The sequence below is a fragment of the Phyllobates terribilis genome, unplaced genomic scaffold (genome assembly GCF_046119375.1).
Source record: "Phyllobates terribilis strain yellow unplaced genomic scaffold, ASM4611937v1 Scaffold_11__3_contigs__length_659146591, whole genome shotgun sequence".
NCBI classification, from domain to species: domain Eukaryota; kingdom Metazoa; phylum Chordata; class Amphibia; order Anura; family Dendrobatidae; genus Phyllobates; species Phyllobates terribilis.
The window spans coordinates 413,450,259-413,468,729 of NW_027362771.1; the positions used below are offsets into that span (position 1 = coordinate 413,450,259).

Sequence of the window (18,471 nt, forward strand, 5' to 3'; positions counted from 1 at the left end):
TGAGAAAGCCTCACGGTTGGAGGCGAAACGCGCGTCGAGGCGTTTGTCTGCATGGGTATCTTGCACTTAGCACTCTAATCCCTCGCATCCATTGGTAAGATGGCTTTTCTTATAATACTGAGTGAAGGTTACATTTAGGTGACTTATTGTCTATTATGATGTTACTTGGCATACCTTTTGTCCTGTTATAATTGTTTTCTGAGTCAGCCTCTTGCCTTAGGGGTCCCCACTGCACTAGTTTGATATTTGACATCTATATGTGGGGTTGGCAATGTGGTTTTACATATCATCTAGTGCTATTATTCCCTGGTTCCCTTGTGTGCTCCCCATTTTTAAGTGCTAATAATTGTGATGACTACTTTGATATATTTATGTAATATTTGATATGTAATAATAAAATTTCTTGATATAAATCACTCCTTTTTCTCTTCTGATGTTATATGGTTAGTACCTAGTATACACAAAACAGCCTTGTACATACAAAAACAGAAGGGAACATCGCTGATGAGACTGGACAATGCCAGAATCAGCCTAAATATACCAACTCCAAGAGCATAATTAAGAAAAGAGAAACAAGGAGCAAAATGGTAGAAACCAATGGAAATTTTAATAGTTATATTCAATAAATAAGCATCACATAATAGATAATGTAGTCATAGCATGGATGAACAAAGGTGCATAATATCAGGAACACACAGCACTCAATAGCTCATACCCCATAACCATTGCGTGGAAGTAAAAGCATTGGTGTGGGAAAGAGCGGCGCAAGGCACACCAAAAGAGAGTGAATACGGACTAAGGGCAATAACAGTGTACACTTATAGGCAACAATCTGCCATAATAATATGCGCCCATATATATATTTTTTTTATTCAAGGATACGATATATTTGCAGCGGTGTGGCACGGCGATGGGGGCGGCTTGTGCGCCCTCGTATGCCAATCTCTTCCTGGGGGCTTGGGAGAGGGAGATCTTTGGTGACAAGGGCGTGCTCACCGCGGACCACGTTGTGTCATGGCTGAGATATATCGACATTTTGGTTTTTTGGCGGGGGACGGTGGGGGAGCTCAATGAGTTCATGGTACGGCTTAATGCCAACTCGCGTGGGATTCGACTAACATATACTTATCACACTACATGTATTGACTTTCTGGACGTCACTCTGGAGGTGGATTCCCACTCCGCTATCCAGACTGACGTCTTCAGAAAGTCTACGTCAGTGAATGCTCTGATCCACGCCGACTCGGCACACCATTCATCAACCATTTGGGCCGTCCCGATTGGACAGTTCCTGAGGATGAGGCGGACATACACTGTCAGGTGGGCACCATTACGATTATGATCGGTATGATACCATTGTTGATGAAATCCGTGCTGTGGTTCTTTTATAATCAGCAAGCGATAGATGCTACTGTGCACGTGCCGCTAGTGGCGCCATTTTGCTGGGGGGAAAAGATATTTGCCTGCAGCAATATGGCACCACCGGCTGCGCTTGCACAGTAGCATCTCTCGGCAACAGAGAGATGCTACTGTGCATGCGCATGCGGGGGGCCGTTTTGCTGCAGGGAAATTTCAGGCTTGGAACACAATTACACAGGCAGTATTTAAAATAGTAGGCACATCACTGAAGGCATAGTGACCGGTCAGAAGGCAGACATAGGAATACATAAGAAGAGCACAAGATAAAGCCCCTCCCTAAAGGCCCGCACGAGCATCTCATTATCTCAGAAATGAAAATAAAAATTATAAAAGTACCACAGGATGGATTTCATCAACAAAGGTATCATATTAATCAGTGTAATGGCACCCATCTGACAGTGTATATGGTTTACTAAGCACAATCCTGCTGACAGGTGCGCTTTAAAGGTTTTGGAGATGCTCTTTTCCTGAAATTCTGTGCCCTTTTTTCTCCACACATACCTTTGATCACTGTGGCCAAAAAGTTGTTTTTTAACCTCATTGGTCCACAGGCCTTGTTTCCAAACTACATCAGGCTTCTTTAGATGTTCTTTTGCATACCTCTGACACTGAATTTTATAGTGAGGATGCAGGAGAGGTTTTCTTCTGATGATTCTTCCATGAAGGCCATATTTGTACAGGTGTCTCTGAACAGTAGAACAATGTACCACAACTCCAGAGTCTGTTAAATCTTTCTGAAGGTCTTTTGTCAAGTGGGGGTTCTGATTTGCCTCTCTCGAAATCCTACGAGCAGCCCTCACTGAAATTTAGCTTGGTCTTCCAGACCTTATCTTGACCTCCACTGTTCTTGTTAACTGAAATTTCTTAATTACATTTCGATCTGAGGAAAGGGCAACTTGAAAACACTTTGCTATCTTCTTATAGCCTTCTCCTGCTTTGTGGGCCTCCACCATTTTCATTTTCATAGTGCTAGGCAGCTGCTTAGAAGAACACATGGCTGCTATTTTTTGGCACAAGGTTAGCAGAGGCTGGGTTTTTATAAAGCTGGGAAATTGGCATCACCTGGCCTTTGCTGACTATGATAGTGAACAAGCCATATCCCTAACAAGGTCTGAAACCTTGGTCAAAGTTATCTGAGCACACAAATCTCCAACGGTGCCCAAACTATGGCATCAGTCCATTTTCCTTTTTGTAATTTGTAAAATGTGAAACATGACAATTTTTTTTGCCTAAGAGACAAAGTAACTGTGTCATCTTTAACTTTAGGCCTTTTAGAGACCAATTCATCATCTACTTCCTTTATCTGTTCACGATAACAGTAATTTTAACCAGGGGTGCCAAAACTTTTACATGCCATTGTATGCTGAATGAGCTTTGTAGTGTACATCTTGGTGTAAAAAACTCAAACATCAAGATTTGTATTCCACTGTAAAAGCAGAAAGATGCATGGACACTCTATGCTGCAATATCAAAAGAAAACAGTAAAAGCATTTATAACATTTATTATAAATAGAATCACTGTTATACTAATATATATTTTGTAGATAACTAAACATATACCTTAACTGCATTTATTTCCTATAGGAAGCATACTTGATTTTAAAAGCGTCTGTTAGCAAAATACAGTTTTTGGGCATGTCATACTCCTCATCCTCAAATGAGTAGTCTCATGTTATTAAATTGCTTTAGTTAGTTAGACAGCATGACAAGAAAAAGGATGAGCGGGACCATATATACCAGGAAGAAGGATGAGGGGGACCATACATACCAGGAAGAAGGATGAGGGGGACCATATATACCAGGAAGAAGGATGAGGGGGACCATATATACCAGGAAGAAGGATGAGGGGGACCATACATACCAGGAAGAAGGATGAGGGGGACCATACATAGCATGAAGGATGAGGGGGACCATACATACCAGGAAGAAGGATGAGGGGGAATATATATACCAGGAAGAAGAATGAATGGGACCATATATACCAGGAGGAAGGATGAGGGGGACCATACATACCAGGAAGAGGGATGTGGGGGACTATGCATACCAGGAAGAGGGATAATGGGTGCCATACATACCAGGAAGAGGGGTGAGAAATGAAGGGTGACATGCATACAAGGATGAGGAAGGCCATGCATACTTTATAGAGGAGTGCCATGCATACCTGGATGAGGGGTGCCATGCATACCAGGATGGTGGATTGGGGTGCCATGCATACCAGGATGGAGATGGGGACCACGTATAACAGGAAGGAAGGGACATAAATACTAGGATGCAGGATATTAACATAATTGGGGGACATTACCCCTATACCAGTGTTAGCAGCAGACCCCCTCCCCCATAACAGTGCATCATGACCACATTTTTTGCTTACATTTTTTTCTATTTTCCTCCTCTAAAACCTAAGTGTGTCTTATGGTCCGGTGCGTCTTATAGTACGAAAAATACGGTAATTCTGCTGAAAATGAAGGGATAAAAAGTAATATAAAATAATAATAAGCAGAATTAAGTTTGGCCAGTTGGTTGGGCCCTCCAAAATGGTCACAGTCAGTCGTGTGTCCTCTTGGAAAAATTACCTTCACTCCCCTGCTTGAGCAAACCACTGATAGATAAATGTGTTAAAAAGAACTTGTGCTGAGCTTTATAGTTCTACTAATATTACAGTTCTGCTAATAACCAAAACTGTCACTCAAGGAGGAGAGGTCTCCCTGCTAGAAACCAGAAAGTAAGGAGACTGCAGAGTTATGAGTGACTCAACTTGAGAACTACCCTTTAAAGAGATAGGGTGTGCATACTTAGTTGAAACATACCTTAAGTTTTTGGACTTTAGCAATGTTCTCTAGAATCCAAGGTGCCTTAAGGTTTCCAGGTAAGACTGTTCTATCGTACCCAGGAAATACACATTTCTGAGTAAAAAAAAAACCCACATAACTCACACTTACAGAACTTCTTACAACTGTAATACAATAATGATTAATATAAAGTTAAATATGTTAATCTCACTAATAACCTAATTAATTTTAACTTATAAGGTAACATAACTATTTCTTACTTATAGTAACAGGGAACTGCATCAATTAGAAAGGCTACCAATATATTTACAAGCTTTTAAGGGAATCTGTTACCAGGTGTTTGCTATATAATCTGAGAGCAGTCAGATGTAGGAACAGAGATCTAGCAGTTCTGTGAATGCTGATTGGCAGGGTTCTGTGTACACTGTGCATAGGCAGAAATAAACTAACCAGTGGTGGGGCGGGATTACACAGAGTCGGAGAACCACATGGCACGAGACAATTCGTCCTTTAGTAATAATCTCCTGCTGATAGAGCTGTGATTTTATTGAAACTACAACAGAAGCTCAGTAAAACATAAATGCAATCAAAGTCTCTGTCCCTACATCATGCAGCTCCCAGATTAAATAGCAAAAACTGCTGACAGATTCCCTTTAAATGACAGATTCCCTTTAAAATGCAGATGATGTTCATTGATTGGAAAAAGCCCCAGCACTAAATCTGAAATTCATACACCTCCATTTCTATTAGAATTACTCAGCTACAGTACTTTAATATTACATTTATGTTAAAAAATGGATTACTACTAAATTACCTCAACACAGTTCTCCTTTTCCTCCTGAGTTTTTCCAGTAAGTGCCTAAAGAAAAGAGATTGTGATCACCAAGTAAAGTGTTATAAACACTATTAGCATTTTACTAAGAGAATTTTCTCCAAGCTTCAAGCTACGAGTGCTTTGGTTCAAGCCAGTCTCCTACTGAGGATTAACAACAAAGAAATAAATAAAAGTAAAAATAAGTTTAATAAAAACTAATATTATGTATCAAATATAGAGTTTAAATGTCTGGGCGGTCCCACTTCTACTCTGCAGTGATGTTCTAAAACGTCACTGCTTATCAGCACAGTTACAAGTGATCGTATAACCGCAGGAATGGCAATTCAATTGTCAGAGACAGCCAGAGTCCCCATAGAGAAGGCAGAGACAGTTTATTACTATCTGTGTCTTATCATTGTACACACAGTAATATGAAGTGCTGATGATGCTTCCTCCTTCATATGTAGCGGCCATGTGATCGCCAAGTATAGGAAGAGAGCAGGAGCTGCTGGGTCACAGGAGACCCAGACAGCTCCGTTACAGGCTGTATTTTCCCTGTGACTGGAGCTAATATACCAGCGCCAGTTACAAGGGAAATAAGATGAAAATAAAAATATTTCCATATATATGACCTTGTGGGGAGCACAATGTGTTAAATTAATTAACAATAAATAAATACAATAATAAAAAATTAAATAAAAAAATATGCTACAGTCAATCCAAATCACTGTTATGAGCCCCGCCCAAGTAAAAAAAAAAAAATGTGTCCAATAAATAAAAATATTTGTTACAAAATGGGGAACAAATTAATTTAATAAAATTATTTTTATTGAAAAATTCCAACTAGAAATTTTCCATCTTTCAAATAACATAAATGACATAGTAATTCCATAGTATAAAACATGAACAAAGTATCTCAACTTCAATTCCCTAACCCACCCTAAACCCAAATCCCATTTTCAGAGCAGTTCTAGAATAACGGAGTATAACATTCGTAGAAGGGGGAAGAAGATAAAAAAGTGACTAACAAAGGGATAGCATCGTTAATATTCTATCTCTAATTAAAAGATTTGTGGGCAACCCTGGAGGGGGACAAATTAATTAATGTGTTTAGTGGTCCTGTGTGGTCATTAAAAAAAAAATGGGAAAAACAGTCATTTATTTCCTTTATTTTTCAACTGATATCAGCCAATGAAAAAAGAGATAGAGAGAAGATATTACAGTGACCTAATAATAATGTCCCATGTATCACAAAAAAAAAAACAGACGCAAAAACTAATTGAATACCTGAACGATAAACCATGTATAGCTATTTAAACCACCTGTACAAAAAAAAAAAAAAAATGTGCAGGGTCTTGAACTGGTTAAACAATGTGTCCAAATGGTACTAGCAATAAACAGCTAGTTCTGCTGACAGAAAAAAATTAAAATGTTATGGGTTTTTGAATGCACAACTATAATTTTTTAGGGATTTAACGAACTATGAATTGTTACAAAGGCCATAACTTTTTTTCATTTTCATCCATAAAAGGTCTTGTTTTTTTCCGGGAAAAGTTGTAGTTTTGAATGTTGCCATTCATTTTACAATATAATTTACTACAAAATGGGAAAGATATTCAAATTGCAGAAAAATAGTGAAAAAAACAAACCAAACAATTAAGTGCACTTTCCCTCCTACTTGTTCTCCCTCTATCTCTGACCCTCTCAAGCTCTATGAAGCCAGAGCTGTCAATGAAGGAAGAGGGGGGCTGGAGATTGAGGGAAAACAAGCAGGTGGGAAGGTGTGTTTATATGAAGCACTGTACTTGGTGTGAACAACAGTCATTCCGTGCTGACAGGGTCCCTTTAGGTGTTTTTTTATTAGATAGCTGTTATACACTGCTCAAAAAATAAAGGGAACACTCAAATAACACATCCTAGATCTGAATGAATGAAATATTGTCATTGAATACTTTGTTCTGTACAAAGTTGAATGTGCTGACTACAAAATCACACAAAAATCATCAATGGAAATCAAATTTATTAACCAATGGAAGCCTGGATTTGGAGTCACCCCCAAAATTAAAGTGGAAAAACACACTACAGGCTGATCCAACTTTGATGTAATGTCCTTAAAACAAGTCAAAATGAGGCTCAGTATTGTGTGTGGCCTCCACGTGCCTGTATGACCTCCCTACAACGCCTGGGCATGCTCCTGATGAGGTTGCGGATGGTCTCCTGTGAGATCTCCTCCCAGACCTGGACTAAAGCATCCGCCAACTCCTGGACAGTCTGTGGTGCAATGTGATGTTGGTGGATGGAGCGAGACATGATGTCCCAGATGTGCTCAATCGGATTCAGGTCTGGGTAACGGGCGGGCCAGTCCATAGCTTCAATGCCTTCATCTTGCAGGAACTGCTGAGACACTCCAGCCACATGAGGTCTGGCATTGTCCTGCATTAGGAGGAACCCAGGGCCAACCGCACCAGCATATGGTCTCACAAGGGGTCTGAGGATCTCATCTCGGTACTTAATGGCAGTCAGGCTACCTCTGGCGAGCACATGGGGGGGCTGTGCGGCCCTCCAAAGTAATGCCACCCATACCATTACTGACCCACTGCCAAACCGGTCATGCTGAAGGATGTTGCAGGCAGCAGATTGCTCTCCACGGCGTCTCCAGACTCTGTCACGTCTGTCACATGTGCTCAGTGTGAACCTGCTTACATCTGTGAAGAGCACAGGGCACCAGTGGCGACTTTGCCAATCCTGGTGTTCTGTGGCAAATGCCAAGCGTCCTGCACGGTGTTGGGCTGTTAGCACAACCCCCATCTGTGGACGTCGGGCCCTCATACCACCCTCATGGAGTCGGTTTCTAACCTTTTGTGCAGACACATGCACATTTGTGGCCTGCTGGAGGTCATTTTGCAGGGCTCTGGCAGTGCTCCTCCTGTTCCTCCTTGCACAAAGGCGGATGTAGCGGTCCTGCTGCTGGGTTGTTGCCCTCCTACGGCCCCCTCCACGTCTCCTGGTGTACTGGCCTTCTCTCCTGGTAGCGACTCCAGCCTCTGGACACTACGCTGACAAACACAGCAAACCTTCTTGTCACAGCTCGCATTGATGTGCCATCCCGGATGAGCTGCACTACCTGAGCAACTTCTGTGGGTTGTAGAGTCCGTCTCATGCTACCACGAGTGTGAAAGCACAACCAACATTCAGACTAAAACATCAGCCAGAAAGCATTGGTACTGAGATGTGGTCTGTGGTCCCCACCTGCAGAGCCACTCCTTTTTTGAGGGTGTCTTGATAATATCCAATAATTTCCATCTCTTGTCTATTCCATTTGCACAACAGCATGTGAAATTGATTGTCAATCAGTGTTGCTTCCTAAGTGGACAGTTTGATTTCACAGAAGTTTGATTTACTTGGAGTTATATTCTGTTGTTTAAGTGTTCCCTTTATTTTTTTGAGCAGTGTATATACAAATGCTTTTACTTTGCGTTTTTCTCTATAATTATCCCCTGAAAGTGAACTTGCACCGTAAATACAACATTAAAATGGTTTCCATAATTTGTAAAGTAAAAGTTTCCGTACCATTTTTACTTTATCAGCATAACCTACAGTATACCACAGGGAAGCCCCCTATCCATAACATATTCCTAGATATTAACGAACAAAACAATCAGACGCTTCCTCTGGAATCCTCCAATGCTTCCTGGGAGTAGTTTTCTGACAGGTCTGGAGAATTTTCATGTGTCTGGATTATGTTAGTAATACAGGAGCATTTTATTAAATGGAAGTAGAGTTCAAGTCCTATGAGAATGCTCCCTGCCCAGCTACCTATTCACAGACAATCCAATGCAACATACAAGTTATAACCAGAATGTGAAATGCTGTGAATTTAGGGCTTGCTCACACGCTGCATTTTTGCTGCGGAAAAAAAACAACAGCGTTTTACAGTATCAGCAAAGTGAAGATTTCTTAAATCTCATGCACATGCTGCTTATTTTATCCTTGCAGATTTGAACCTTCAAAGCGTTTTTTTTTGTTTTGTTTTTGTTTTTATCTGCAGCATTTCAATTCTATCAGCGTTTTTGGAGTGTTTTTCACCCATTCAAAAGAAGGGGAAAAAAACAGAAGTGAAAATGCATAAAATATGCAAGAAAAAACAGATGCATTTTATCCAGTGGTGTTCCCGTCAAAACTCTATTTTTTTGCTGCAGAAAAATCTGCTACAAATATTAATCATGTGAACACACACGTATAGAGTTTTGCTCAACTGCAAAAAAAAGTATGTACAGCATTTCAACCCCTTCTCACCATAGCCAGTTTTTGTTTTTCACTTTTATTTTTCCTCCCTGTTTTCAAGGGCCATAACATTTTCCTTCCACATATTTTTTTTCAGTTCAAGTCATAGTTTTGAATGCCACAATAATGTACTAAAAAACATAAAAAATGTCTTGGTGGGGTGGCACTGAGAGAAAAAAAACGTAACTCCCCATGTTGGACAGGTATTGTTTTTATGATGTTCGCTGTGCGGTAAAAATGACGTTACATTTATTCTGCAGCTCAGTACAATCAGACCAATATTCACATATATGTGTATATATATATATATATATATATATATTCACATATATGTGTATATATATATATATATTCACATATATGTGTATATATATATATATATATATATATATATATATATATATATACACACACACACACACACATATACATACTGTATATATATATACATATACATATATATATATATATATACATATATATATATATATATATATATATATATATATATATATATATATATACACACACACACACATACACACATATATATATGTTCATTCATTTATTTTTCTTTAAATGTAGCTTACTTGTTTGCAGGGAGAACTGTGTTTTTTACTTGGATGGTTTCAGAGTACATACAACTTTTTCATAGCTTAATTTGGAGTGGTGATGTGACATAAAAAACAGTAATTCTGGCTTTGTTTTGTTTTTTTTTCATTTTACAGTGTTCACAGTGTAACTTATTCCTGGCATTGTAAATGGTGTCACAATGCTTCCAGCATATCTCAAGTTGTTTGTTTATTAGGGGAAAATTGATTTACTTTACTCGCTTACATAGCGCCATTATTTCCACAGCGCTTCACAGACATCATCACTGTCCTCATTAGAAACATAGAAAAATAGAAAGGTAGAGTTGGAAAGGACCTCCAGGGTCATCTGGTCCGACTCCCTGCTCAATGCAGGATTCATTGTGCCTCACAATCTAAATTCCCTACCCAGAGGTGTATCTAAGTTTTCTGGCACCCAGGGCAAGAATTCAGTTTGGTGCCCCCCAGACACACACACCCTGCTCAATCCAGTTGATTAGTTGTCATGTGACCACTTAATTGGCGACGAGCTGCTTTTCTTGATTCTCTCAATGTTCAGTGAAATACTACTGCCCCTGTTTTACTGAGAGAAGTAGGAAGAGAAGCTAGTTGTCATGTGACTGTAAGTATGAAAACTGCATATGAGTGACATGTGATAACCGTTGGAACCAGGAAACAGAGCTGAGTCCTAACAGTCAGTATATTACACACTGTTAGGATTGGGCATGTTACAGTGCTTAATGTTGTATTTAAAAGGGTTGTCCAGGTTTGTAATGAAAGTCTGCAGTCACGCTAGGTTTGTAAATTCTCACAACACGCGCACTGCCCACCGCAGACTGTCAGCATCCTCTGGTGGCGGCGGAAAGAGTGGATGGTCATGTGAGTGCAAGTATGTGATTTACAAACTTCCAGCCACATTCCAACTAGACGTTTCCGGCCTCTCTCAATTCACTTGTGTTGGGTGAGGCCACGCCTGTCTAGTTGGCATGTATGCAAATCTCATAATTGCGGTTGCATGACTTCTTGCTCTCACCGTCGGCACCAAAGGATCCTGACAGCGTGCAATGCATTTATTGTAAGGATTCAGAAGTTTGTAATCGCGTAGAGTGACTGCTGCCTTTCATCAAAAACTTGGACAACCCCTTTAATGCTAACGTAAATAAAAACATAGTAACCCATAACTTGTCAGACATCTCACCATACATCACCAAGCTTAGTACAGAAATCAATTGTAATATCAGGTAAGCCCAATATACAATTGTATGACATACAATTGTATGTGACGTACAACTCCCAGTATGTTCTCAATAATGGTAAGGTGTTACAGGAAGTTGTTAACAGCTATCAGACTGCGGACCATAGAGGAACCACAGGACTGATGAGATGCAGGCTGTGTCACAAATAAACATTTACATCCAGGTACCTTATAGATGACATTGTCTCTGATTGGAGTCATTCTCTTCTTCATCTTGCCATGATGACTTTTCACATTCACAGCTCGTCTCTGCAGACTTCCATCTTCTCTGGTCTTCTGCAGCAGATCCCGACCCGGTGCCCTTAAAAATAGCAGCATGATTATAATGTTCCTGAATAAAAATATCTGACCTACGCTGTGTCCCTGAAAAAATAATTTCCCCTCACTGTGCTTCCAGCACAAAATAGGACCCTCACACTGTCCCTCTTATGGTTCATGCCCTCCACACTGCTCTCTTCTTTCCATACTGGGTCCCCATCATTGTCCTCTCACACTGTGTCCCCTCTATAGTGCCCAGTCACTATACTGTGCCCCATAAAATGTAACTTTTTAATAATTACCATTAAAAGTGTACTAAATAGTCCCAATGGGACAAAACATAACTACACATATCAATAAAAACATATATTGGGAAGGATAGTCAGGGTAGAAAAAATATTTGCAATCAGACTTACCCTAAATAACCCTTATGGGATGGAATGCCCTACCTAACAGAGGAGTGTTTTCACCCTAATGATATGAGTTGGTGTCCCGCCCCACCCAGACTGTCCCTAACTTGTCCCTAGATCTCCCTAAACAAACACACAGATAACATAATAAATATTGACCAACATGGAATACAATCATGTCATAATTGACATGCTAAATATCACACAACATGTATGTTAATAGAGGAAAAAAAATGCAAAGACAGAAGGAAACTTATCCCCTAAATATTACTAGGATCAAGAGATAGCCTCCCAACACTAGTTTATATAAGTGGGAGCCCCACAATAGCCACTCACAGGATCCCACACAATTAGAAAAAAATGCATTGGTCAAAGACAAGTGAATGGACTTATCTGGTCTCTAGTCCATCTGGAGGTCCCGACAGATGTCTTAGAAGATAATTCTTTAGGCCCCTTGATAAGTGGCTATGCAGTCCCAATCACAAGATAGATTCACACTTGTGGACTTCACACAGAATTTTCAGTCAAACCGGGCATCCACTTTCTTGGTCCCTCAGGGTGATATAGACCCAGCAGCAAAAAATGTCCCTTTTAAAGTAGTCACAACGCTTTTCGCCCCCTCCTCAATCCGGGGCTCATCAGGGGACAAACAAAATGTTAGAGGAGAAAGACCATAGTTGGTGCACTGATAAGAAGTGCTTCCATGCCGGAATAAAGCCGTGCCTGGAACAGCAAACTCATACACATGGTCTTTATTGTGATGGACTTGTCAGCATTTATTATTGTACATTTAATACCTTCTTTTTGGGGGTAGGATTGACACCCCTCATGATGCAGGCGTCCCAAAGAAAAAGAGAAAAAAGATTTTTCTATCTTTCTATTGAGAAGCTTTACACTTGCAACTTTGTGCGCTGTACCATCTTTTTGATGTGAATGTCTGCTGTTTTGTTAGCGAATACTGCCATATTGAAAAAGAGATAGTCTATTAGACACACACTGACATTATTATGTGGAGCGCTGTTTGCGTTCCATTCCCATGGTTACCGTGGTCTCATGGTTGAGTGAGGCTTGCGGTTCATCTCCATGGGATTACCGGAAGTGACGCGATATACGTCACAATGTGAGTCATGTGGCATTAGTTCTAAGTGCGGCCTACGATGTATCTCACATCACACTGCGCGACTGTGGAATCATATAAACTATGGCACGCAGCTTGCGTTTCACCTCCAGAGTAACACCGGAAGTGATCGCAATTATGCAACCGGAAGTTACGTAATATACATCAACGCGCGACTATAGGACTTTATAAACTATGGAACGCAGCTTTGTGGTTCACCTCCAGGGTATTACCAGAAGTGACCGCAATCAATGGAGATCTTCTTCTGGGGGAATTCTGAATGAATTGGCGCACATTATCTGAAGAGGAGGTATAAATATATGGTGTTGTTTGTTGTTCCAGGCACGGCTATATTCCGGCATGGAAGCACTTATTATCAGTGCACCGACTATGGTCTTTCTCCTCTAACCTTTTGTTTGTCCCCTGATGAGCCCCGGATTGAGGAGGGGGAGAAAAGCGTTGGGACTACTTTAAAAGGGACATTTTTTGCTGCTGGGTCTATATCACCCTGAGGGACTAAGAAAGTGGATGCCCGGTTTGACTGAAAATTCTGTGTGAAGTCCACAAGTGTGAATTTATCTTGTGATTGGGACTGCATAACCACTTATCAAGGGGCCTAAAGAATTATCTTCTAAGACATCTGTCGGGACCTCCAGATGGACTAGAGACCAGATAAGTCCATTCACATGTCTTTGACCAATGCATTTTTTTCTAATTGTGTGGGATCCTGTGAGTGGCTATTGTGGGGCTCCCACTTATATAAACTAGTGTTGGGAGGCTATCTCTTGATCCTAGTAATATTTAGGGGATAAATTTCCTTCTGTCTTTGCATTTTTTTCCCCTATTAACATACATGTGTGATATTTAGCATGTCATTTATGACATGATTGTATTCGATGTTGGTCAATATTTATTATATTATCTGTGTGTTTGTTTAGGGAGATCTAGGGATAGGTTAGGGACAGCCTCCGTGGAGCGGGGACACCAACTCATATTGTTAGGGTGAAAACACTCCGCTGTTAGGTAGGACATTCCATCCTATAAGGGTTATTTAGGGTAAGTCTGATTGCAAATATTTTTTCTACCCTGACTATCCTTCCCCATATGTGTTTTTATTAATATGTGTAGTTATGTTTTGTCCCATTTGGACTATTTAGTACACTTTTAATGGTAATTATTAAAAGTAAAATTTTATTGTGTATTTTCTTCTGTCTGGTTTACATAATAATATATACACCCTTTTTCTGGCCAACTTGGTTTGGCTTGGTTTGTCTTGGTTTTTCTACTATACTGTGCCCCCTCATCATACTCCTTGGTATACTGTTACCTCCTTGCTGTGCCCTCATACAGCCTCCTTATGCTCTCTTTATTGCTCCCCACACTACCCATTGTCTATTCTGTGCCCCCTAACACTTTTCTCCCCATAAACTGTCACCTCATACAATTCCCCTCAATAGTCTCTTCATACATTTCCCCCCACTCTCGATACTGTCTCCTTATACATCCCCACTCCCCATACTGTTTCCGCACCCATTCCCCCTGCTCCTCATACTGTTTCCTCACATATTCCACACTCCTCATACTGTATCTTCACAGATCCCTCCTTGCTTTCCATACTGCCATACTGACTCCTCACAGGTCTCTCTCGCTCCCCATACTGCCATTCTGTCTCCCCGCAAGTCCCTCTCTCTCCCCATACTATGTCTACGCAACAATTCCCCCACTTCTCATACTGTGTCTGCACCAATTCCCCCTTCATACCTCATACTGTGTCCACATCACTCCACCCCTCTCACTCTTCATACTGTGATCGCACTAATCCCCCACATACCCCCTCCTCATATTGTGTCCACATCAATCCCCCTCCGGCTACTCATTCTGTGTCCACAGCAATTCCCCCCCCCACACTCCTCATACTGTGTCTACACCAATCGCCCCCCACTTCCCATACTGAGTCCACACCAATCCCTTGCTCACGCTTCATACTGTGCCCGCATGAATCTCTCCCTATCTCCTCATACTGTGTCCGCACGAATCCCCCCACTCCTCATACTGTGTCTGCACCAGTGCCCCCCTGCTGCTTATACTGTGTCCGCACAATCCCCTCTGTTCCTCATACTGTGTCCGCACTAATCCCCCCACTCCTCATACTGTGTCTGCACTAATCACCCAGCTCCTCACAAGCCCCCCACTCTTCATAGTGTGTCTGCAACAATTCCCCCTGCTCCTTATAGTGTTGCAGCACAAATCCCCCCTTACTCCTCATATTGTATCCGCACCAATCCCAAACCCTACCTCCTCATACTGTGTCTGCACCAATCCCTTGAACTCCCCTCCTTGGTGTGACGCATCAATCCACACCCCGCTCCTTATAGTGTGTCAGCACAAATCCCCCATAACGAACCATACTGTGTCCAAACCCCACTCCATGTACTGTGCCCGCACCAATCTCCATACCCCCACTCCATATACTATGTCCGCGCCAATACTGTGTCTGTCTTGCTCCTCATTTAAATTTCTCTCCCTACAATTACAATAAATCTTCAGTCTTTTCAGCTTCAGGAGAGTGCTTACGTGACCGATATTCAATGCGCCTCTGTGTTACGCCGGACACTCGCACGCCTTCTAAGAGCCACACTACACAACACGTGTTTCGCTCTGCTCCATCCAGTACCGGACCATCGCTCAGAGCTGCCTTGTGCTTCTCTTCCAGCTATGCTGTTTGTGAGTCACAGGGGGGCGCACCCGAACTCTGTAGGAATTTGTGTCCATTCTGTCCAGCAGAGATCTGCTTCCCCGGTCTATCACCAGCAGGTGATATATCAGGCGACTCCACCCTCCATTCTTTGCCTGAATTTTGGTTCTAGTTTCTCAGTCTCTAGCTTCCTGTATTGGCGTATTCCTATTTTGTCTCACCTGTTATTGACCCGGCTTCTCTTCTCGTTTATCCTGATCTCTCTGTTCCTGAACTCGGCTGCGAATTCTGAACCTGTGCTGCCTGCCTCGACTTCAGACCGTCTGACTACGTTTTTGTCTTACCCACCTGTACCTTGTCACCGAGTCTCTGACCCTCCAGTCAGCTGCTCCAGGGTAAGCCCGGCCCGTGGTGCAGTGGTTCCACACCCACCAGCGTTGACATCCCTCTCCAGCGGCGCAGAGTTTAACAGTGTGATCAGATGACCTGGCCGCGCTGCTCATATCGAAAGGACCTCAAAGTGCTGGCAGTCAGGGCTTCAATTGTAGACACGCAAGATTGCTTCTGTGAGCCGGCTGTCAACTTGACAGCCGGCACAGAGAGCGGCCGACTCCCACTCCAGGGTGTCGGCAAAATACAGCCGGTGAGACACGTTGGACTGCCGCATCAAGCGGTCCGACGGCGCCCCCCTGCTGGTTTTGCCGGGGCAAATGCTCCACCTACGCCCCCCCTACATGTGCCCATGCTTTGGAGTTTGACCGTAGTACCCAAAGGAAAACCACGTAAATACAAGGAGAACATACAAACTCCTTGCAGATGCTGTCCTAGGTGAGATTTAATTCCAGGACCCCAGCGCTGTAAAGCAACAGTAGTAACAACTGAGCTACTGCGCTGTCCACTAAAATAATGTCAGTCTGGCTACTTTCTTCGGAAGAAACAAAAAAGAACAGTCCTTTAAGTCGATGGCAAAGAACATCACTCATTCCTAGTGACAGTGAAACCCAGGATTACACTTGTGGGGTAAAATGAAGTAAAAGATTTGACATAGACATAACATAACATAGATGTACAGTCAATTGAATCTGAGTATTTAAACAGGCCATGTCTGACTCTGCCCACTCCAACAGGTAAATGGCAGCACAATTTTGTTTCACAATCACGTGGCCGTGGATTGGTGGAGTTTCGGCCATATAGTGAGCGACACAATTTATCTGCTTTTCCACAGGCATATTTCTGCCCATAAACAGCGCTGACTGAAGATACAACAAGCCCAGAGATGGTTTGTCTCATACAGTACAGTTTGTCTATTGTCGGCAGAACATCTGTGCATCTGATTAATGGCCTGTGTAAAAGGGCTTTTATTCTTCCTGTGTGTGTAGGTTTCCACCGAGTTTTCCAGTTTCTTCCCACACTCCAAAAACATACTCATTGGAAATTTAGATTGTGAGCCCCAATGGGGACAGTGAAGATGATGTCTGTAAAGCGCTGTGGAATTAATGGTGCGATATAAGTGAGCAAAATAAATAAATAAAATAAATAAATGTATTCCGGTTACCTCACTCCCTAGTGATTTTATGTACACCAGAAATTTTGTTGCAAATTTTGCAAAACATGCAACTTTTTGCCTTATAAGTCACAAAACTAAAGACAATTTATGACTTTGTAAAAGACTTAAAAAACTGCAAATGATTAATTGAGGCCACAGTGTGAGAATCTTATTTTTCATGCACAAGCTGTATATTATATTTATTTAAAGGAAAGCTCTATTACCTTAAGAACTTCTTGTCTGTTCTGAGACAGTTCAGGGACATCAGCTTCAGTTAGGAAGACTGTGACATTAAAGGAAGCATTGAAATATTGCTTATCAATAGATAACATTGGTAAAATGTTTCATTTCAGAGAAAAGATGGATTACAATGGTGGAGGGTTATACACCAGACCTAATGCGGAGCTGCTGTCAGTCAGTGCCGGAGGCGCAGTTAGAGCCGCCGCTCTCTCAGGTGACTGAACCTGCATCAGCGCCACCCCCGTGACTGAAACCCGAATGCTACCAGGAGGAATAAAGTTAATTTCCTTGTGGCAGTGGGGGTCTAAGTGCGGGCACCAGGCAGGTCCAGAATGCTACTAACCTGCAGATTAACCCCATATCTGCAGGTTAATAGCGTTTTTTCACGTGGCAGGTTGGTGCAGAAATGGTGCAGAAAATCTGCAACATCAAAAGCTCACCAAAAGCTCATCGTGGGAATATAGCCTAAAGCAACTGAAGAGAAGCACTGTTATGCTATGTGTCCTTGATCAGGAAAAGCAGTGTTTTGGATGGAGCGTATTTTCGCTGCGTCCAAAACGCTGCATTCTAATCAGGCAGTTAAATCCACATGTGTTCAGTGAACAATGTGGATTTACCGTATCTAATAACATTCTATTGTGGAAATTTCTGTAGCGGAGGCTAAAGTCTGACATACAGAAGTTAACATGCTGCGGCTCCTAAACCCGCACAGGTGAGTTTACGCAGCGTTAAATAGAAGCACAGTGGGTATGGGATTTCTAGAAGTCTCATCCACTATGCTTCTAATGTAGAACAAAGCGTTTTGGAAGCAGCGAATATGCGCTGTGTCCAAAACGCTGCTCTTCCTGATTGTGGGCACATAGCCTAATACAACTTTAGATGTTGAGTCACATATAGAACTGTAGAACATGCAAGAAATAGTGTTGAGCGAGTATGTTCTATTAACCCTTTCGCCGAGTATGCTCGGGCCGAGCACCAAGTATTTATAGCTGCTCGTGATATGCTTGAATCCCTCCTGTGTGCATGATTTGCAACTGTATGACAGTTTTATTAC

General features: G+C 41.8%; 1 protein-coding gene across 3 annotated transcripts in view; it reads right to left on the reverse strand.

Annotated features, from left to right (window-relative positions):
• The window catches only part of FAM227B (family with sequence similarity 227 member B), a 600,742-nt gene that overhangs the window by 543,464 nt on the left and 38,807 nt on the right, over positions 1 to 18,471 (reverse strand). For all 3 annotated transcript variants that reach the window (XM_073653079.1, XM_073653078.1, XM_073653080.1), the window contains 3 exons: positions 17,402 to 17,460; positions 5,023 to 5,067; positions 4,227 to 4,322 (listed from right to left, as the gene is read on the reverse strand). In XM_073653079.1, coding sequence (XP_073509180.1) covers positions 4,227 to 4,322; positions 5,023 to 5,067; positions 17,402 to 17,460 — 200 coding nt within the window. The remainder of the gene's footprint in view (positions 1 to 4,226; positions 4,323 to 5,022; positions 5,068 to 17,401; positions 17,461 to 18,471) is intronic.